Consider the following 23,469-nt stretch of genomic DNA (forward strand, 5'->3'; position numbering starts at 1 on the left):
TCTGACACCTGTGGTATGTTTCAGTTAAAGGTCTCCGCTGTGTACATTTTCCTCCTGTAATGCGTTAGAGACATTGTACATAGTTGTAAATAAATATCCCAGGACGTTTTGCACCCTCCTCTTTGTACTAGTCTAAACTTGCGTAGAATGTGGGGTTCTAACAGCAACGAGACAGTGCGCTCGCTGCAGGTGATGTAACTTTTTTTATTTGTACAATGTAGTTGAATTGTGTACATATTGTTGGAGCAGCTATGGGGGAAGGGGTTTGTTGATGCTATCGTCAGTGCTGTTAAAGATCCAGTACTTTCGCCTCTAGCTGTGTTGATTTCCTGCGAAAACAAAAGCGAGAAAATAATAAATACTAAACTGATAAGTAAAAATTCTAAATTGTTATTTTCTACAGTTGCATGTACAGAGAGCGCGAGAACTGCTGTTGTTCCTCAGAGATTATGTTCGTAAATAAAATTTTGAAATACTTTGTGTTTACTGCTTTTACTTTGACGTCCTCATTCATACACTTAAATATGCCTCGTGTCATTCAGGAGATGGGCACATCTTGTTTAGCACCATGCCAATACACACACAGGTTCTGTAGAACACACAAGCCAAATGAGGAACTTTAACACCAGTTCATTTTTATTAATTAATTATGATTGATTTGCTGGAAGTTGATTAGCTTAGTATACACATGTAACACTTTACACCCATGTATACTTTATTTGGCAGGGACAATGTACAACAAAACATCAGTTTGAGTATGAGAAAGGATGCTTTGCACCAGATTTAGTTGACAGCTAATTTACATTTTAACTTCATCCATATATTTAATCCCTAGTTTGTCCCAAAGGCAACATTCAGGCTTCCGTGGCACCAAAGTGGTCAACTGAAACCAATTAGAAAACTGTCTATACAGAGGTAGGGGAAACACTGGCGGATCTCTTGCTTTGCCAGCAGGAGGACGCCTGGAAAAGTACATGTTTAGGCTTATATTTAAATCCGTGATCATGAGGGGTTTAGACTTTTGAGAATAACTTTAAGCCTATTTTTGCCTAGCAATATGACTAGTAGAGGCCATTTTATTTGTTGACACAGAAGTATTTATAACAGAAGTATTTATAGTAGGCTACTTATGAACAAGGTATGAAGAGTTAACCATTTTAAATCATACAAGCGTTTCTATTGACAGTGACATCCATTCCAAAATATAATTCCAGTATGCCTCTATTCACCTCACCTGTTACCTGACTCCTCGAGCAGTGTTTGGTGACCATGTTTCGTGAACAACCTGATCCCTTCTGCCACCCTCTCTGAATGAAGTTTATAAATATAGCGATCCGTCAGTGCGAAGTAGGCCTAGGCTACAGTGCGTACGAGCAGATGGACTTCCCACCAATGACATTTCGATTACTCACGGACCTGCCCACTTGACTGGAGAGTTGTGCTTCCTCATCTAGCCTATCCTACCATGCCCTGCGGTGTGTGTGGAATGGATGTCCCGCACCACTGACAAACAGCTGTCTCGGCACGGTTTCTAATAATGGACTTTGAAACGAAGATTTATACCAGAATCGGTGGATATGGACGATATAACCGAATTGTTTCCATATTCAGCTGGTTTCCGAACTTTGCTGTGATGCTGAATCTTTTTTGCGACGTTTTTTACACACTTATTCCCGGGTCGTACCACTGTAAACCCGACCCGACCCTTTTACCTTCATCTTTTCTTTTCAGTAATTATTCCAGACAAGGGTATCTACATTTTGCCATACCGTGGGTGGATGGCTCTGGACTGAGTCACTGTGAACTTTATAAATACCCTAGAAACGTCTCCAACTTCATAGACAGCATTCCAAAGGAGATAGTGCCATGTACGAGAGGATGGGAGTACGACCAAGCTGCGGCGCTTCAAAGCAACTACGTTACAGAGGTAAAACAATGTATACTTGCATCCGATGGTTTGTTGTTTTTGGAGAGTTTGTGGTCTTGCCAGATTAGCAATCCGTTATGTGTTAGTGATGTTTTTGTGATGACGCATTTACCTTACCTAATTTGGTTTACTGCTAGCCGTCTTTTCAGGCTAATGTGTTAATATATTAGCCAAGCCCTGTCAAATGTTTTTCATCCATTCAAAGTAGGCCACTCGAAGTAGATTTGGGTTTAGCCTATAACTTCGGGGGTTGTAACTTTTAATTCCTCTTTGTGTTAATTGATCTTATCCCAGACCAGTGGCGGCTCCTGAAAAAATTCTCAGGAGGGGCAATTTTTCTGATGATTTAGGTGACCTACACACATTTTTAAAAAGATATGTCCAGCAACAACATGAAGACAGGGGCAGCATATAAGTCAATACCAGAAGCATTTATTGACTGATCTCAAAAGTGTTGGCTTACAAAAGCAAAATAAGTTATCACAGTAAAAATAATCAAGGGTGTTCTTTCACATTCCTCAACACTGCATAAACAATATGTATGGCTTTGTAAAAATGAACAACCATATTCTGGCCAATTGTATAGATTTGTAAATATGAACAACCATATTCTGGCCAATTGTATAGATTTGTAAAAATGAACATGAACAGATTTTTTATTTTTTTGAATGGCAGTACCTTTCAAACATGTCTGCTTGCAGTAAGGTAGCACTCACAAGGTGGCCAGAGAAAGATAACCTTTCTTTGGTGTGATCCAGGATGGTGTTGCAGACCTCTTCAGACAGCCTCTGCTTCTCCTCTTCTCTCAAAGCTGTTCTGGGTCTTTTGGCTCCTGTTGCTTCTTGCAGCTGCTGTTGAGAGGAGTCCCTGAAGGCAAACAGACCAATGTGTTTGTTGGCTTTGTACAGTATTGTTGTCTATGTGATGCACAGGTATATGCAATGTATCCATGTATAGTACAAATACTTCAGTTCCACTTAAAATGGGCAGGGATGCATAAAGTCTTTAGTGTTTAAGTTAGCCTTTGTGTCTCACATAGCCTGGATGTTCAGCACAGTATACAGTGGTGCTCATAAGCTTATGATCCCATGCTAAAGTTGACTAAAAAGAGGAATAAAAAAGAAAAGAAAATTGGTGTCCTTAAAGGTTGGATTTTCCAACTTTTTTAATTAAGTCATTAAGATCAATTTCCAAAAGATGATTTTTTTATTTTTTTATTCCTCTTTTTAGTCAGCTTTAGAATGTGTTCATACACTTATGAGCACCACTGTACAGTACACATAGTATATAAAATAAGATAGATTACACCACTGGCCATATATAATGACAATAATGTAATTTCAAACACAAATGCAGTCTCCTTTCATGCATACATTTTCAAATAAAGCTCTGCTTTGAGAAAGATCGAATGATATTGTTTAATCTTTATCTTACCTTATGGCCTGCACACTGCTTGCGAAGCTGTCGAGGGCACGTTTGATAAAGACAGCATCGATGTCCTTATTCTGTAGCTTCTGGTACGGTGGGCTGGTCAAATGAACCCAATGAACCCGTCCGGATGGCTTCAAAACATTCTATGAGGTCGTCTCGATTCTCGTAGACAGTGTTCACGACTCTGCTGTTGCTAACCTCATCGTTGTGGCGGCGGACAGCTAGCCTGTATCCCTCATCCAGTTGAGTGGCAATATTCACTCTCACCAAAGCAGACAATCTCAAACAGCTATCAATGTGGGTCTTTGACAGCTCATTTTTCTTAATCTTTTCTGAAAGATGGTGCATGTCGGTTACACCAGTCGCTGTCCAAGCGTTGCTGTCTGCCGTTCATGGTTACGTTACGTTACGTATGACGAAAGCGCGTAAGTGCAAGCCCTCAGACACCCATAGAGAATGTATTGAAAGCTCCGAAATTTGAAAAAAAATTTTTACATTAGAGGCTATGAGAGACTTCTGGGCGATTTTCAACCTGACTGAAATCGCCCCAAAACGGGCGGGGACATTTGAAGCACGACTTTAGCCTGATTGGACATTTAGTGGCTGGCAGATCAGACGTGAACACTGAACTACTGTTGCCATGATATAATTGATTAGAAAAAAAATCCCTTCCTTTTCCCGTTTGGCAGTGCGTCGCCCATATCGCCCTATTGAACACACCGCCCATGTCCCAGACAGACTGCTGGGGCTAGAGTTGGTCATCAATAGGCCTACTAGATGACATGATGACACTGCATGCCCTGTTTGACCTACTCATTGCTCAAATCTGTTGTTGGTAAACGTGCTTTAGAGTTTGTTGCAACTCTAGGAAACATGTTGGTTTGGTTATGTGCTGAATTTGATTACCAGTTAAAAAATATCCTTATTAGCACTGTTTATCAGATCACATTAGTCTGTTATATAATAATTACATTACGGGACTGCTGTGTGGAGCCATGAAATATGGGTGAATGTGTGTTTATGTGATGATAGCAGCACAACAGGAACAGCAGGGACAACACAGTGTTCTTCCACCCAGATAGAGTTCCTGAGAAGATCTGTCCTCAACAGAGCACATGAGGGGTCACTCAAGATGAGCATTCATCTTTCTGTACTGACCCTTAGCCATCTCATAAACAAGGAACACTCGAGCTCAACATAATTTATTTGGCTCTAAGGGAACCCTTTTCATATTTGTTTTACTGCTAGGCCTATATTCTTATTTCAGACCAGTACAGTCAATGCCTCTCTAACTTTGTCCTGTTGTGCTTCTTGGGAAAAGTTAACTAAATGTTGACTTATTGCACTGGGACTAATCTCACCAGTCCCTTATAATATCAGAAAAGGGGCAGGCCCATCCCACTGTGCAAATACTGGAAAGGGATCTTGGTAAACAAAAGTATCAGCAGTTACTCAAATGTCCAGACACAAGGCAAATACTGGTGTGTGTATGCCCCATGCGTGTGTGTGAGAGAGAGACAGCGTGTGCGAGCTGTACAGGAAATTAACAAGGCAGGCAGTGGCCCTGATGTGGAGTATTTTCTCTCACATGTTTCCCTGGCGATAGGAAGCCCCCCCAGCTCTTCCTGCAGCCCTAACCCCCCTCTCCTGGCTTCCCTTCTCCATGATGTCACAGGACATTTGTTCCTGGCCCCACAGGGGTATGAACATCATACAGCAGGAATGGAGGTCCTTCTGGCCCTGATTTAAGGGGTGGGATGATAGGGACAGATCAAGAGATGAAGCGAGGGAGGGAAAGAGAGCAAATGAAATGAAGAGATGGGGGAGGGAAAAATAAAGCATTGGAGTAGGGTGAGGAATGGTGGAAGGCACTGGAAACCAAACAGTGCAGTGGCTCTAATGTGATAAACCTATCTGCAGTCACTCTCATTCAATCAGGAGATTATATCTATCACACAGCTGAATTCCTCCTCCTTCACACAAGGCTTTCCATTGCCGTCAAGTGTGTGTGTGTGTGTGAGCGTCACTGACCTATAATTCTCACTTATGTAATAATAAGGGAGAATGGAGCACTGACTAAGGAGCTACAGTTTCAAACAGTCTCAAACATATTCCAGGCATGTTTATTAACAGTCTTTAAAAATAGGGTGTGCTGAATCTGCCCCTGGAATTTTCTACCCTGGAAATAAAATCCTGGACGAAGACATAGGCCACCCATTATTTCAGTGGCTCCATTGACTTGGCTCTTGAACTCCATTCCTAACTACACTACCAGTCAAAAGTTTGGACACACCTACTCAATCCAGGGTTTGTCTTTATTTTTACTATTTTCTACATTGTAGAATAATAGTGAAACATCAAAACTATGAAATAACACATATGGAATCATGTAGTAATCAAAAAAGTGTTAAACAAATCAAAATATATTTTATATTTGAGATTCTTCAAAGTAGCCACCCTTTGCCTTGATGACAGCTTTGCACACGCTTGACATTCTCTCAACCAGCTTCATGAGGGAGTCACCTGGAAAGCATTTCAATTAACAGGTGTGCTTTCTTAAAAAATTAATTTGTGGAATTTCTTTCCTTCTTAATGCATTTGAGCCAATCAGTTGTGTTGTGATAAGGTAGGGGGGGTATACAGAAGATAGCCCTATTTGGTAAAATACCAAGTCCATATTATGGCAAGAACAGCTCAAATAAGCAAAGAGAAACGACAGTCCATCATTACTTTAAGACATGAAGGTTCAGGCAATACGGGAAATTTCAAGAACTTTGACATTTTCTTCAAGTGCAGTCGCAAAAACCATCAAGTGCTATGATGAAACTGGCTCTCATGAGGACCGCCACAGGAAAGGAAGACCCAGAATTACCACTGCTGCAGAGGATAAGTTCATTACGCTTCGAACACACCGACTGCATCATTGCGTTTTGGTACACCAGAAGTACATTCATTTCCAATGGAACGCTGCGTTTGCATTGCAGCATTGTGTTGCAGAGGCAGTTGCTGTACGTTCTGTGTGGTGCATACCTTGGATTTATTGAATGTATGCATCAAATTGTATGCGTAGACTTGACAGAAAATAGCAAAATGTGAATGTTGCATTTTTGTTGCACACATATCCAGTAAAAACAATGTGGGATAATTAATAAAAACCGTTTCACTGCAGAATTTCTTTACATTTTTTATTCATTTATTTGCCAAGTAGCATACATATTATTTATTCGATGACATCTAAAAATGTAATTGTGAGAGCCTATAATATAATTTCCCTCAAATGCATAGTTTTGGAGCGAAATGCAATACTAAATAGTAAAGATAGCAGAGAGTAGGCTCTTTCAACAATGACACCAACGTTGAGGAAGGTGGTCTTGATCGCGCTGTTGGTCCAGAGATGGTTGAAGTACCAAAAGCAGGCAGGGGAGTTCCACCGTCTCATTCAAGAGCTTTGACTATTTGGAGAGGAATTCCGAAGTTACTTTAGTCTGGACCGAAGCCAGTTCGATCACCTGCTCCAGATGGTTGGAGCCAGAACCGCCCGGATGGATACCAACTACCAGGAGTCCATCAGCCCAGTTGAACGCCTGGCGATTTGTTTCCGGTAAGCTACATTCTAGTGAATTTTTAAAGCCTGTGATACCGTAATTGATTGATATTAGATATATTTTAAGTGCAACCTAGCTAGCTAAAGGGCTCTCTAGTTAATAGCCCCTATGTGACATCAGATGTACTTTTACAGAATGTTCATTAGGACTAATTTTTCCCAAAGTTGGTTTAAAATCCTTTTTTAATGATGCAATGTTACCAAATGAAAAGAAAGTTGGGGTGCCTTCTGTCCTGATTAAGGTAGGCTAGTCTTCTCCAGGACCCCTTGTTGTTCAAGACAGTTAGTCATTCATCATTACATTCTTATTGGAATCACGTACACTCTTAGATAAAACGGTTACAAAGGTGTCCTTCTGCTTTCCCCATAGGATAACCCTTTTTGGTTCCAGGTAGAACCCTTTTTTTTTAGGGGGTAGCTCAGCTTAATATTGCAGATAGATTGTAACTGCCATCAATGTAATTGTCTGCATCGCTTCCAATCCCCCATGTTTTTATATATATATATATATATATATATATATATATATCCTTTAAAAATATATATATTCCCCTTTATTACTTTCCAACCCCACCACCCTTTCCCTAATTGGAGTAAACTAGTGAACAACAATGCTTAGGCTGGGGAAGGACTGCCCGTTCCATGATCTCGCCATCACGGTTGACAACTCCGTTGTGTCCTCCTCCCAGAGTGCAAAAAGCCTTGGCGTGACCCTGGACAACACCCTGTTGTTCTCCGCTAACATCAAGGCGGTGACCCGATCCTGTAGGTTCATGCTCTACAACATTCGGAGAGTACGACCCTGCCTTACACAGGAAGCAGCACAGGTCCTAATCCAGGCACTTGTCATCTCCCGTCTGGATTACTGCAACTCGCTGTTGGCTGGGCTCCCTGCCTGTGCCATTAAACCCCTACAACTCATCCAGAATGCCGCAGCCCGTCTGGTGTTCAACCTTCCCAAGTTCTCTCACGTCACCCCGCTCCTCCGCACACTCCACTGGCTTCCAGTTGAAGCTCGCATCTGCTACAAGACCATGGTGCTTGCCTACGGAGCTGTGAGGGGAACGGCACCTCCGTACCTTCAGGCTCTGATCAGTCCCTACACCCAAACGAGGGCATTGTGTTCATCCACCTCTGGCCTGCTGGCCCCCCTACCTCTGCGGAAGCACAGTTCCCGCTCAGCCCAGTCAAAACTGTTCGCTGCTCTGGCACCCCAATGGTGGAACAAGCTCCCTCACGACGCCAGGACAGTGGAGTCACTCACCACCTTCCGGAAACACTTGAAACCCCACCTCTTTAAGGAATACCTGGGATAGGATAAAGTAATGTCAATGAGTATATTTGAGTTTAACCACAATATTTGTTGCATTATTTGTTCTGTCGTTTCTGGAGGATTAAATTGAAATTGCAACCAACTTTCTATGGCTTGTTTTAGAAATTGTGATATTTGGGAGATGATTTCCTTTTTAAATAACTGAAAGTGAGAGGTTGTAATCTGAATAAAGGGAAAAAGGCCATTGTCTCACCCAATGTTCAAGAATCTTACTAATTTGCTGGAGAACCAGTTCGCATTTAAGTATAACTTTTGTATGACTGAAGCTTTTAGTGATAGGTCTAATGCTTTAATATTTAATAATTTCTGTCCTCCGAATTCATATTTATTATATAAATAGGCCCATTTAATTTTGTCTGGCTTGCCGTTCCAAATAAAATGGAATATTTTTTTTCTCATATATAATTTTAAAAACTGTTCGCTAGGCATAGGCAAGACCATAAGCAAATAGGTAAACTGGGATAATACTAAAGAGTTAATCAGGGTGATTTTTCCACAAATTGACAGGTATTTACCTTTCCATGGTAGCAAGATCTTATTTATTTTTGCTAACTTTCTATTAAAATGTATTGGAGTGAGATCATTTCCTTTTGGGATATGTATTCAGAGTATATCCACATCACCATCAGACCATTTTATTGGTAAACTACATGGTAATGTAAACATTTTATTTTTTAGTGATCCAATACATAATATAGTACATCTGTCATAATTTGGTTGTAATCCAGAGAGGTTAGAAAATGTATCTAGATCCTCTATGAAGCTGTGGAGGGATTCTAGTTGTGGATTTAAAAGAAAACAACATGAATCATCAGCGTACAATGACACCTTTGGGGAAAAGGTTATACATGGAACCCAAAAGGGTTCTTCAAAGGGTTCTCCTATGTGGACAGCCGGAGAACCCTTTTAGGTTCTAGATAGCACCTTTAAAAAATAAAAAGTTTTACAAAAAATAAAACAACTATTGAAAGGTGTGTGTGTGTGTGTGTGTGTGTGTGTGCATGCATGTAAAAATACCTAAATTAATGTGTAGCCTGTAATCTGTAAGAGAACAACAAGAGCATGTATTTTTGGCACAACTGCAGACAGATACAGGGACTACTCATAAAGCCTAGACATAGTAGGGGGACTTCAGACATGGCCATAAAGAGAGAGGGGGCAGGGCACTGGAGATCTGAGGTACAGAGAGGAGATGTGTGTGTGTGTGTGTGTGTGGCTCTCTGAAAAGAAGAAAATACTGTGTAGCCATAACACAGCTAAACAAACAAATGGCCCCTGGACGTCATGGACCAGTCGATGGAACACCCTGGTTTTCAAGTGGTTTTAAATAAAATAAATATATTCACCTTTAGTCTTGTAAGAGACCAACAAGAGCATCTGTGAATTCTCCAGTGTGTGAGTTTCAAATCTGTCAATTCAGAAATCTATGTAACCCAAATAATGAATGCTATCCTAAGACTTTAGAAACAAATTACTTTATGAATTGACTGAATTTAAATGGAACTGATGTGTGTGTGAAAAGAAAGGTACAATGAGGGAGGTCAAAACAACAACCAGACAACTCCTCTCCTCTTCCTGTCCTTCCTGTGAGCTGGTCGGCTAAATTGACTCCATCTCTGGAAGGGAAGAGAAAAACAAAACATACAAGCATGGCTACCACAGCATTCTGCAGCGATACGCCATCCCATCTGGTTTGGGCTTAGTGGGACTATCATTTGTTTTTCAACAGGACAATGACCCAAAACACACCTCCAGGCTGTGTAAGACCACTGTATTTGACCAAGAAGGAGAGTGATGGAGTGCTGCATCAGATGACCTGGCCTCCACAATCACCTGACCTCAACCCAATTGAGATGGTTTGGGATGAGTCGGAGCGCAGAGTGAAGGAAAAGCAGCCAACAAGTGCTCAGCATATGTGGGAACTCCTTCAAGACTGTTGGAAAAGCATTCCAGGTGAAGCTGGTTGAGAGAATGCAAAGCTGTCATAAAGGCAAAGGGTGGCTATTTGAAGAATCTCAAAAATAAAATATACAATACCGTTCAAAAGTTTGGGGTCACTTAGAAATGTCCTTGTTTTCGAAAGAAAAGCATATTTTTTGTCCATTTTAAAATAACATCAAAATGATCAGAAATACAGTGTAGACATTGTTAATGTTGTAACTGGCTATTGTAGCTGGAAACGGCTGATTTTAAAAAATAAAATAATAATAAAAAATTTTTTTAAAAAAAATTAATATCTCAGGCGTACAGAGACCCATTATCAGCAACCATCAGTCCTGTGTTCCAATGGCACGTTGTGTTTGCTAATCCAAGTTTATCATTTTAAAAGGCTAATTGATCATTAGAAAATTATTTGGCAATTATGTTAGCACCGCTGAAAACTGTTGTGCTGATTTAAAGAAGCAATAAAACTGGCCTTCTTGAGACTAGTTGAGTATCTGGAGCATCAGCAATTGTGGGTTTGATTACAGGCTCAAAATGGCCAGAAACAAATAACTTTCTTCTGAAACTTGTCAGTCTATTCTTGTTCTGAGAAATGAAGGCTATTCCATGCAAGACACGCAAAACACCAGTCTCAACGTCAACAGTGAAGAGGCGACTCCAGGATGCTGACCTAGGCAGAGTTGCAAAGAAAAAGTCCAGTGTCTGTGTTCTTTTGCCCATCTTAATCTTTTAGTTTTATTGGCCAATCTGAGATATGGCTTTTTCTTTGCAACTCTGCCTAGAAGGTAAGCATCCCAGAGTCGCCTCTTCACTGTTGACGTTGAGACTGGTGTTTTGCGGGTACTATTTAATGAAGCTGCCAGTTGAGGACGTGAGGCGTCTGTTTCTCAAACTAGACACTAATGTATTTGTCTTCTTGCTCAGTTGTGCACCGGGGCCTCCCACTCCTCTTTCTATTCTGGTTAGAGACAGATTGCGCTGTTCTGTGAAGGGAGTAGTACACAGCGTTGTACGAGATCTTCAGTTTCTTGGCAGTTTCTCGCATGGAATAGCCTTCATTTCTCAGAACAAGAATAGACTGACGAGTTTCAGAAGAAAGTTATTTGTTTCTGGCCATTTTTAGCCTGTAATTGAACCCACAATTGCTGATGCTCCAGATACTCAACTAGTCTCAAGAAGGCCAGTTTTATTGCTTCTTTAATCAGCACAACAGTTTTCAGCTGTGCTAACATAATTGCAAAAGGGTTTTCTAATGATCAATTAGCCTTTTTTAGCATGATAAACTTGGATTAGCAAACACAACGTGCAATTGGAACACAGGACTGATGGTTGCTGATAATGGGCCTCTGTACGTCTATGTAGATATTCCATAAAAAAATCAGCCGTTTCCAGCTACAATAGCCATTTACAACATTAACAATATCTACACTATATTTCTGATCAATTTTATGTTATTTTAATGGACATAAAAAAATTGCTTTTCTTTCGAAAACAAGGACATTTCTAAGTGACTCAACTTTTGAACGGTAGTGTATTTTGATTTGTTTAACACTTTTTTGGTTACTACATGATTCCATATGTGTTATTTCAAAGTTTTGATGTCTTCACTATTATTCTACAATGTAGAAAATAGTAAAAATAAAGAAAAACCCTTGAATGAGTAGGTGTGTCCAAACTTTTGACTGGTACTGTATGTGGCAACAGGGTCATTCCATGTCATTTCAGAAAGCCATGACACCTGCCCTCTCAGATTGTTCTGAAATCGTTTCTGTAGTTAGAAACAGATAAGATTAGCCTTCCTGAAACATTGTTTTGTTGAAATAAGATTGTATCTCTGAGAAATTAAGCTAATTGATTGCACCCAAATAGTTACTATATGAATCCTATACATTTAAAATGGCCAATTTGGGTAAAATCAATTAGCTTAATTTCTCAGAGATTAAATTATGTTTCAACAAATAATGTTTGAGGAATGCTAATCTTATCTGTTTCTAACTACAGAAACGATTTCAGAACAATCTGAGATGGCGGGTGTTGAAATCCTCTATTGTTCTTTTTGAGGTGGAATGACTCACCATCTCGCTCTCTCGCTCTGCTCCACAGTGGAACCTAGTGTGTGGGGACTACTGGAAGATTCCTCTGCAGCACATCTGCTTCATGACAGGGTGGATTGTGGGATATGTCCTCCTGGGCACAGTGTGTGACTGGTAACTCCACCCTCTGCATGTTTCATGTGTGTGTGTGTTCATGATGTTTCTGTTGTATGTTTGTATAATTGTAAACTACAATTTTATTAATTTCACCCTACGTATTTTATGTTTCTGTTATTGATGCTATTATGAGTGTTTAATATGTGTGTATGTGGCTGTAAGCATAGGAAGCTATGTATCTAACTGTATTATTTTCTCTATGTTCAGGTTGGGTCGTCGACAGGGCTTCCTGCTGTCTGTGTCTCTGTCCGGTCTGTTAGGAGTAGCTGTGTGTCTGTCCAACAGCCCTGTAGTGTTTCTGCTGCTACGCCTGTCTCAAGGCGCCATGTTGGCTGGGGTCTTCCTCTCCTCTTACCTCGCCAGTGAGTATACTTGACTTACCCTACTAATACCTCTCACTCCTGAGTACACACTTAATGGGGCAGTTTAGGGTTGGGCGGTATCCAGATTTTCAAATCGTCATACCTTCCTTCTCTCATCTCGGGATTAATGGTATTACCGGTTTAGTATCCCAAAAAATTCAAAAAAGCCCATTGGGCATCTATTACCAGAATGCTAACAAAATTAACAAAAGTAATAGCAGATGGGACGAGAACGGAGAGGATAAAAAAAATGCAAGGAAATCAAGATGGCAGGGGCAGCTGTACAGATAACTCATCCAAAGGGCTTTGACTTCTCAAACACGGAAGAAAGCTAACACGATATGATGCCCCGTCCCCTTATTAATTCAGTCACTTACTTAGACAACTAGCAAGTTACATTTTACGGGTTGCGTTAATTCAAAATGCAGGTGTTTTTTCACCCAGAATTGTTTTTATAAAACACATAAGAAATATCCAATGGGCATTCTATCAGCAGACAGCGCACTGACTGATGTGTAGCTACTTTTCTCCTGTACTTTTCTCAGTGTAGCCTACTTTTCTCCGGTAAAATGCAAGATTACATTTAAGCAAAACCTTAGGAAATGTAGCTGGCTACATTCTTTCTATGATAAACATTGGAAATATGATGGCGATGCATCGTTTATGCAATAAAAACCTTGCTATTTCATTGTAAGCTCATTTACTTGTGTGGCTGCTAGCCAAATAGCGTTGCGCACTTTCTGAATGTGTTGCACAAATGTATTTTCTGTGAAGGAAAACGATATAGTTGCACATCCCTGATCACTTTATTGAAGCAAAAAAACTGACTTTCAATATAAAACGTGTCCCCTGTCAATACACAGCTGGACTCACCTGCTCCCGCTTTTTCCCCGTTGTGCTGTTTACAAACAAACACTTGACTGGCTCAACTGTTCTGGGGAACTACGGTAAGCTTTATAATGTGAAAGGTGAAATGAAGAACGCGGTCTGCTTTATTTCCTAACGTATTGCAAAGTTGACTGCAGGTATTTACTTAACGCTATAAATATGTCAATTTATTGACAAACTTCAAAGAAATAGTTTCAACTGTATTGACGGTATTGAAAAACCATCCTGTGGCTATTTCCAAATACCCCGGTATACGGTATACCGCCCAAGCCTAGGGCAGTTACTGGTTATTGTTCCTACGTCAGTTCAGTGTATTTCTGTGAAATGTGAACACGTTTCCTCTTCAAAATGTAATATTGTTTGTAAAATGGTCATGTGGATCATATTGTAGATTTCTGTATTCTGGACAGTTCAGTTTGAATATATTATTTAACCTGATTGTGCCCTTGGGAGTTCTACCTAAGACTTTGTTTAGCTGAATTAAAAGCAGTCAGCAAAATGTATTAATAGCAGTTTTTATTACTTCTTCTCACTCAGAAATGTGTCAGTGGCTAATGTCTGTTGGATAAATATAGAGCTAACCCATATCAGAAGCTCCCTCACAAAGTGCTTTCCATAGCGCTGTGTAGGGACACTGGTCTATGGGAAGCCAGGACAAAGTCATTTTCACGATTTCACTAATATCATCAAAATCAATTAATCATTGCACGTTTTTGGGTTCATTCAGTTGTTTTTACCTGATTTTAAGTAGAATCATGTTGAAAAATTATGTTAAGTACCATTTGTAAAACATAAGTTAATACTGTTGCCGCTTCCTGTTGTCATGTATTTTTGATTTATAGCAGAGTGTCAAAACACCCATTTTAAATGTTCAAATTCCAATTCAGTATGCTGAAATAAATCCTGATATGTTGAAGATAATACATAAAAAATACTTCCTATACACACGTCACACTTGTGTTCAGATTACTTGTATACTGAACAAAAATATAAATGCAACATGTAAAGTGTTGGTTTCATGAGCTGAAATAAGATCCCAGAAATCTTCCATACGCACAAAAAGCTTACTTCTGTCAAATTTTGTGTACAAATTTGTTTACGTCCCTGTTAGTGAGCATTTCACCTTTGCCAAGATAATCCATCCACCTGACAGGTGTGGCATATCAAGAAGCTGATTAAACAGTATGATCATTACACAGGTGCACCTTGTGCTGGGGACAATAAAAGGCCACTCTAAAATGTGCAGTTTTGTCACACAACACAATTCTACAGATGTCTCAAGTTTTGAGGAAGCGTGCAATTGGCATGCTGACTGCAGGAATGTCCACCAGAGCTGTTGCCAGAGAATTGAATGTTAATTTCTCTACAATAAGCCACTTCCAACGTCATTTTAGAGAAGTTGGCAGTACATCCAACCAGCCTCACAACCGCTGGCCACGTCTAACCACGCCAGCCCAGGACCTCCACATCTGGCTTCTTCACCTGCGGGATGGTCTGAGACAAGCCACCCGGACAGCTGATGAAACTGTGGGTGTGCACAACCGAATAATTTCTGTACAAACTGTCAGAAACAATCTCAGGGAAGCTCATCGTCGTCCTCACCAGGGTCTTGACCTGACTGCCGTTCGACGTCGTAACCGACTTCAGTGGGCAAATACTCACCTTCGATGGCCACTGGCATGCTTGGAAAGTATGCTCTTCACGGATAAATCCCGGTTTCAACTGTACCGGTCAGATGGCTGAAGCGTTGTGTGGGCGAGCGGTTTGCTGATGTCAACGTTGTGAACAGAGTGCCCCATGGTGGCGGTGGGGTACCGGTAACTGATAAAAAAGAGCATGTAGCTTGTTAATACCAAAAATTTATGATATGGGCAGGCATAGGCTACAGACAACAAACACAATTGCATTTTATCGATGGCCATTTGAATGCACAGAGGTACCGTGACGAGATTCTGAGGCCCATTGTCGTGCCATTCATCCGCATGATAATGCACGGCCCCATGTCACAAGGATCTGTACACAATTCCTGGAAGCTGAAAATGTCCCCGTTCTTCCATGGCCTGCCTACTCACCAGACATGTCACCCATTGAGGATGTTTGGGATGCTCTGGATCAACGTGTTTGACAGCGCGTTCCAGTTCCCGCCAATATCCAGCAACTTCGCACAGCTATTGAAGAGGAGTGGGACAACATTCCACAGGCCACAATCAACAACCTGATCTATGCGAAGGAGATGTGTCGCGTTGCATGAGGCAAATGGTGGTCACAACAGATACTGACTGGTTTTCTGATCCACGCCCCTACTTTTCTTTTTAAGGGACTGTATCTGTGACCAACAGATGCATATCTGTATTCCCAGTCATGTGAAATCCATAGATTAGGGCCTAATGAATTTATTTCAATTGAAGTTGCATGTTGCGTTTTATATTTTTGTTCAGTGTATTTAGCTAAATTATTACCTTAACTGCTCTCGCATCAACATTTACCAAGCGGTCACTCCAGACTGCAATTGATTAGCTTGTTCTACTTTAATCAATAGCGTGCACAGGTTAATCAATCACGTCAATATTGTATGGAAATCAATGGAACTGGGACAATTCGCTGCCACTATATGTCATTTGCACTCTTCTAAAAGTAGGGCAAAGCTACTGGTAATTTACCAAAGTTACGGGAATCTTCAGTCATTTCGATAATTAAGATAAAATATATGGCAATCTATCGTAACACTGGTAATTTATACTTGGATAACTATATATATATTTTTCTTCATAGTTTTCATTTGTTATTTGTCCATGAGGAGAAACTAGCAGATACACCATATGGTTCAAGAGAAAATAGCCTAATTAATGAATGAAAGCATCTTATCAACAATGCCATTATTTTCTATTAACTCTGCAACTCTTCCAACTATTGACATTTTTCACAACTGTCACCAGTTTGATTGCAAAACATTGAGAACAAATGCATATTGACATAGTAAAAAGGAAAAAGGCTTTTACTGACAGTAGACAGCTAGCTGTGTGGCATTCCCCCTACTTCCCATAGCAACCTGGTCTCATAGACTAGATGTAACATAGTAAAAGGTAAATCCGAGACACTCATGAGTATGATATGTTACTTTTGGTGTGGTTACATAAGACAGAAGGTTACTTATGGCAAAACGAATGCAGGGTGGATCGGTGGGTGTATAACCCGAATTTCTAGCAACCCAAAGGTTGCGTGTTTGAATCTCATTACGGACAACTTTAGAATTTTAGCAAATGTGCTACTACTTTCTACTTTTTAAGCTACTTTGCAACTACTTAGCATGTTAGCTATCCCTTACCCTAACCTTAACCTTTTAACCTAACTCCTAACCTAAACCCCTAACCCAGCTAATGCTAGCTACTTAGCTAACATTAGTCACAACAAATTGGAATTCGTAACATATCAAAAGTTTTGCAAATTCATAACATATTGTACGAATTGCAATTCGTAACATGTCGTACGAAATGGATGATGGACAGCCACAAATGAATACATACCATACAAAATGTAACATGTCATACTAATTGGAGTGTCCCGGATTTATGTTTATGTTACGTCCAGGTTGCCCATAGCCCTCTATTGCTGCTATGGGGGTTAGAAAGTCCTTACATTATGCCCCATGATCCCACACCAACCGCTAGCCTCAGGATTACTCACTTGGGGGTTTCCCTCTGTTGCCAACAAACATCAAGGATCACTGAAGGGAGAAGCGATAGGGGGATGTTGAAGGGATAGGGAAAGATGACAGGTTAGGGATTGACCATGTGTCTGGGCTGTGGTCCGATATCCAGGTCACTGAGTGCCATATTGTTGCACTGCTGTGATGTTGGGGTTCAAAGGGCACTGGTTGGAATCACACCCCTGAGCCAAACTGAGCATTCCTCATTCACTGACTCCCTCCTTCCCCCCTCCCTCTCTCAGAGAGATGGCTTGAGTGTGAGGTAACACAAGGCTCTGTGGGCTAGGATGTCTAGGCCACCCCTGGACCAAGAGTCGTCCCCTCCCTGATGTTGTTCCATTGTTAGGGTGGTCTGGGTTTTCTTGCTGGAACCTTCCTGTGATTGTGAGGAGATGGTGTGTGTTTGTATGTGGACAAATCTTTGCTGAGTGAAAGCAGTCAAAGAGTGCTCAATGTGTTTTTAAGACCCTTCTGTTTATGGGAGTAATGGTGCTAGATACAGCCTGAGAGGGAGGCCCTCCGAAGTCTGCCTTTAACATACCCACACACATACATGTTCTTCTTAAATTCCTCTAAGGTCACTGGTAAATTGACTTCAGACTTTTGGTTTTAAGCTGAATTCTGGAGGACTGCCTCTCAGTGATCTACTGCCAGAGAGTTTTTCAAAGGGGGAGTTGGGGAACAATAGCAGGACAGAACAGTGGTAGGAAATGTGTTAATTTTTTTCATTTTTTCTCTGTGAGGGGTTTTGAAGGAGGAGAACTAGGGCATTGGAGTTTAGGTCAAAGTAGAGCGGAATTTCAAACCACTTCATTCAATTTCACAAACGGTCACGAATAGTCTTATGGTCAGTCAGGCTACTAGTTCCAGTTGCATTTTCCTTCTCTCTTTCCTCCATCTCCTTTCTTCATCCTCTCCATCTCCCTTTGTGTGTTCTCCAGGACTGGAGCTGTGTGACCCTCCCCATCGTCTCATGGTTGAAATGGTCAGTGGCTTCTTTGCCGTCGCGGCAGAGCTCTTGTTGCCAGGGCTGGCGGTGCTGTGTCGTGATTGGCCAGTTCTTCAAGCAGTGGCAACCTTGCCACTGCTCCTGCTGCTCTCCTATTGGTGGTGAGTCTGTCATAAGCATTATTTTGTGTAGACACAGTATAGTGTATATTGTTTATGTCATGGGACAGAAAGTATAGAGGCATGGATAGAGATAGAGGGATGTGTGTTATAATTATTATGAATATTTGTCTATTTTTGTGGAAGGACAGAAGGTAGAGAGAGCGACATGGATGGAGAAAGAGAGAGGTGTATTTTATATTCCTGTTTTCTCTAATCATCTTCAGCTGTCCATCAGTGTTTCCAGAGTCTCCCCGCTGGCTTCTGGCCACAGGTCAGATCCACCAGGCTAAGAGGTGTCTCCAGAGCTTCTCCACCAGGAACGGAGTGTGTCTCCGTGAGGACATCTACCCTGCTGAGAACCTGCTCTCAGGTATCATCATCCCCCACCCCCCACCCTATCCTGGCCCTTTTAGCTGGTCTGTGTCAATGAATAATGTCTGCTGCCTGGGGTAGTGTAACAGGTTGCGGCGAAATCCTGCACGGAGCCTTCACTGTGCGCTGCCACTTTAAGAGCCCATCAGCAGTCAGGAAGGAGGAAATAAAGATGACTTTTCCGGCATTGTGTGAGAGCTCTCGGTTGGCGCGGCAATTTCGACCGTGTGTAACTCTTTGCAGAAGTGTTGTTTATTTTCAGCGTGCTTTAGTTTGTAAAGTTTTTAAGTCGATCGCCGGTGTTATCGCTCTATGTCGGGTTTGGAATCTGTTGGGACCGCTCTTGTCATTGATCGCATGGATTAGTAGCAACATTGTTGCGAAGCGTTGACAAATATACCAACAAACCAACAGGTGTAACAGACAGACTTTGGGACATTTTTATGGCCTTTTTTTTTTTTTGTCTACACCCACACAATTTCATACACTCATTCACTCTTCCCCCTGGTAATTAATACAAATTATTGCAAATCATTTGTAGATCACTGGGTTCATTATTGTCAATTGCCTATGAATCGTTATAATCCTTGGGATTATTGGTTGGGTTACCCCTGTGCTGTGTTTTAGCCAGTGGAGAGAAAGGATATCTGGAAAACAGGCTACACTTAAGGCAGTGTCTTCTGCTAGTGTGTGTGTGTGTCTCTGGTATCATTACACTCTCTATCCTACTCTTAATACCTGCCTGGCGCCCAAACAAACATCTTTATCTTTACCCCTCTAACAATACCGCTACAAGGTTAACTAATGCTTTGGGTAATACATCCAAATGACCAGATTTCCCCATATCTTATGTTATTGGCTTTCACTCATCCACAATCAGCACAGCAACACATAACAAACAACCAATCCAGTCCACTCACAGCATTCCCTCATATCCAATATTAGTGATATTTGTTTGAGGTACACATGGCATAGGACATTTCTGAGATGGTTCAGATGTGTCTATGGTTCCTGGTTACCTGTGCTAGCTAGACAACTGAGCTCTCTCACAGCTCCACCTCTCACAGGCAGCCAGTCACTTAATGAGTGAGAGAGAGCACCCAACACATGAGTTCTCCTGTGGTAGCCATGATAAGAGCTCTTTGTTTACTGGACATTTCAATACGACCGTAGTGTACTAAATCGCAAACTGGAATGACCTCAGTCCAAATCAAGACCCATTACATTTTACGATTACATTTTGGTCATTTAGCAGAGCAATTGGGGTTAAGTGCCTTGCTCAAGGGCATATCGACAGATTTTTCACCTAGTCGGCTCAGGGATTCGAACCAGAGACCTTTCGGTTACTGCCAACGCTCTTAACCTCTAGGCCGAACTAATGGTTCCATTTAGTGTGATTTAATAGTAAGCACTGGTTCTGAGGAGAGAAATTCCCTATGGAATGTGGGTTATATGTTTGCACCAAGTGAACAGTGTTTGGGTCAAGTGCCCTTTGGCATTGGTAGTGTGAATGTAGGCTCATATCTCTCCTTCCCCCCCTCCTTCTCTTTCTCTCCCACCCTCCTTTTTGTTCTCTGTAGAGATAGATGCGGAGTACCCAGATGATACCCAGCCTGGCTACCACTCAGTCCTGGAGTTGCATTCCACCCGAGTGATCTGGAGGAACTGCCTCATCCTTAGCTTTACTATGTGAGTTAGGATCTAACATAGATGATGAATGATTTTCTGCTTTTATGACCTTCTATATGACTCCCTCCACTGAACAATACAGCCACGAGGAATGGTAATGTTACCATTTACCGCAGCTGCTTTTAATAGTACTGTTTGGACAGAGTGAGTTTCATGTTTTGGGCCAAGGACCTAACCTTCCTAACTCTCCTCCTCCTCCAGGTTCATTGGCACAGGCATCCAGTACTGTTTCACCAGGAACCTCCGCAGCTACTCCCACAACTTCTACTTTAGTTACTTCCTGCGTGTGCTGACTGGAGCTCTGGGCTGTATCTTCCTCTGCCTGTCCGTCAACCGCTTTGGTCGCCGTGGTATCCTGCTGCTGTCTGCCATTATCACCGGCCTGTCCTCACTGCTGCTGCTGGCCCTCACACAGTGTAGGTTTAACCTGCTCTATATATATATGTGCTATGACTGATGAAACTATGTTGCTATACAATTTTTATACACACATTCTTTTAGAGCCTCTATACAGGGTCTCATACCATCTTCTCTCCCCTGTACATGGTTCATTAGTAATTATTCTCATCATACAGTAGCCCTAGGTTTGCCATGACAACCCCATTCATAATGTCACTGTTATGATTCTGATTGGCCATTTGATTTATTCAGGTGATTTCAGGTAAACAATTTTAAGGGCCTGTTTCCTACTTTGCCTAGTTTTTAGTGAGTCATCAGAATAACATGTCCTTGTCCTTCTGTAGATCTGCGTGGAGTGCTGGTGTTGGTGCTGTCTGTGCTGGGGCTCCTCTTCTCCCAGGCCCTGGCCATGCTCAGTGCATTCTTCGCCAGTGAGGTCATGCCCACCGTAGTCCGGTAAGTATTATCTGTCTGTACTGTCCTGATCACACTAAACTGTCATTAGTTTGTCTGTGGGTGGGTGCTTGTTTGTCCATGTATTTTCTGTCTGAGGGAGGAATATGAAATGTGGGTTGTATGTCTGGACCAAATGCAAAATGCTGGGTCAGGTGCCCTTGACAATGTTAGTGAGCTCTATCTCTCCTGACCCTCTCTCTCCCTCTGTCTCAGTGGTGGTTGTCTGGGGCTGGTGCTAGCGGCTGGCTGTATGGGCATGGCTGCCTCCTCTATGATGGAGCTCCAGAACAACAGGGGTTACTTCCTCCACCACGTCATCTTCGCCTCCTTCGCCGTCCTCTCAGTGCTGTCCATCATGCTGCTGCCGGAGAGCAAGCGCAAGCCGCTACCCGACTCCCTGAAGGACGGAGAGAGCCAGCGACGGCCCCCTCTCTTCCTGTCCCGTGAAGACAACCTGCCCCTGCTCTATACCCGCCGCCGAGCTTCCGAGTACAGCCCTGATAACTACTCACGCCTGGTCTCCGCCACCAGGAAGATGCTCATCAAAGACAATTTACCCTATAAGATCGTCGTGCCCTCCCAGCCCCCACTGCTGCCTTCCAACGGCGAGGTGCACTGCATACTGGAGGAAGAGGCACTAAGAGAAGACTTGTCCTAGCAGCCTCTAACTACCATCCTCCTCTCCCACAGAGAGACCTCGCCTCAAACCCACTGGATATCTCTCCCTCGTATCATCCACTGGGCTAGCTGGCTGGTTCCCTTTCACCAGACTGAGACACAGTGATCCAGACTCGTATCGCTCTGAACGACGGCTCTTTGTGAATATTTTGAAGGGGAGAGTTGGAGATGATATGTGTATTTACTGTGTCTTTTTTTTGTGTTGTGCCAAATGTTTCAAACTATACAAAAAAACAATGTGTGTGTACTTGCACAGACTCTACTGAAAGACTATGCTAGTGCTAGGCCTTTGTTTTTGTATTGATGGAGAACTGCTGTTTCTAAGACTGTGTTAACACCCTCTCTTCTCTAGGTTGTGCAGTATGGTGCTATGGCTTTATTAACCACTAAGGCTAAAGGCTCACTTGAGAAGCGTTGCTTGTCCACTTAACTGGTGACTCATGCTTTTCATTACTGCTGTCTTGTGCTGTGACGAGAGAGAGAGAGAGAGAGAGAGAGCAGGGTCCTGACTGTTACTTAATCTGATTCACTGGTGACTCAACGAGGGGAACTCAAAGATAGAAGTCAGTTTGGCTCAAACTGGAATGTATTGTAGCCCCTTTGTTACGAACCCCGTGGCTTTTAAACGCTCTAGGGTGACGGACATGAGACCCGTAACATAAATTCATGCAAATTATAAGTGTAGTATGGAACAGTGAGAACAAATAGGACACAACTACCATGAACTACCGTCAAACACACATGGTTTATTTCAGAACACACGGTAAGGGTTTGGGAAAAAGGGCTGAGCAGGACCCAAGAAATGAAACAATAGTGTAAAACCCCCTAAACTGATCTAGCCTGCCTAAAGAACCGCTAGGCTACTGCTAGTCATACAAAAGTACAGTGGGTGGTCCGCTCAGGTCTAACTAGTGTTTTTAGACAGATTTCTTCCTACGGGTAATGTACGCCCAAGGGCAACTAGCTTAAACTCCCCTTTTCCCAGAAACACACAAAGCTACAAAACAGGGTAATCAACAATACACAGGACACAACAGTATCCACACTCACATAAAGAAATGTATTCTAACAAAGTTACCAATAGGGTAACCAACAACTTAGTGAGTACACATCACACAGGACACCACCGTGTCCATACTCACATATGGCAAAAATCTCTCTCTCTCAACAAACACAAGACTGGTTTTTATATAATGGAATGTGTGATTTAACAAACGAGTAACAGGTGGTGCAATGCACAGGAATGTTCACTGATTGGTCCAATCAGCAGACACCTCCACGACCACCAATCAGGAACATACAGGACACCTGTGATTAGGGCAGAAGGAGAGAAACACACAAGAACACAGGATACCTGTAT

The 23,469-nt window shown here is 41.9% G+C and overlaps 1 protein-coding gene across 3 annotated transcripts; it reads left to right on the forward strand.

The window, feature by feature from the left end:
* Positions 1-1,475: 1,475 nt before the first annotated feature.
* Positions 1,476-22,382, forward strand: LOC121562757 (putative solute carrier family 22 member 31). 3 transcript variants are annotated; one of them, XM_045215924.1, is made up of 9 exons: positions 1,476-1,927; positions 12,343-12,446; positions 12,657-12,811; positions 18,347-18,515; positions 18,740-18,885; positions 20,468-20,576; positions 20,778-20,992; positions 21,320-21,431; positions 21,645-22,382. In XM_045215924.1, the coding sequence occupies exons 1-9, from the start codon at positions 1,538-1,540 to the stop codon at positions 22,087-22,089; spliced, it is 1,845 nt and encodes a 614-aa protein (XP_045071859.1). In that variant the 5' UTR covers positions 1,476-1,537; the 3' UTR covers positions 22,090-22,382. The 3 variants fall into 3 exon arrangements, with proteins under 3 accessions (XP_045071859.1, XP_045071861.1, XP_045071860.1); XM_045215926.1 differs by lacking the exon at positions 1,476-1,927 and having other exon boundaries at positions 12,393-12,472; XM_045215925.1 differs by lacking the exons at positions 1,476-1,927; positions 12,343-12,446 and adding an exon at positions 12,469-12,500.
* The last annotated feature ends 1,087 nt before the right edge of the window (positions 22,383-23,469 follow it).

Source organism: Coregonus clupeaformis, unplaced genomic scaffold (genome assembly GCF_020615455.1).
Source record: "Coregonus clupeaformis isolate EN_2021a unplaced genomic scaffold, ASM2061545v1 scaf0558, whole genome shotgun sequence".
Lineage (NCBI taxonomy): Eukaryota > Metazoa > Chordata > Actinopteri > Salmoniformes > Salmonidae > Coregonus > Coregonus clupeaformis.

What these genes read in the sequence shown, in the direction of transcription:
- LOC121562757 (XM_045215924.1), top strand. Translation starts at nt 1,538, where the DNA reads ATGGACTTTGAAACGAAGATTTATACCAGAATCGGTGGATATGGACGA. An exon ending in CTGGGCACAGTGTGTGACTG is followed by an intron (nt 12,447 to 12,656) that starts GTAACTCCACCC and finishes CTCTATGTTCAG; the next exon opens with GTTGGGTCGTCGACAGGGCT. An exon ending in CTCATCCTTAGCTTTACTAT is followed by an intron (nt 20,577 to 20,777) that starts GTGAGTTAGGAT and finishes CTCCTCCTCCAG; the next exon opens with GTTCATTGGCACAGGCATCC.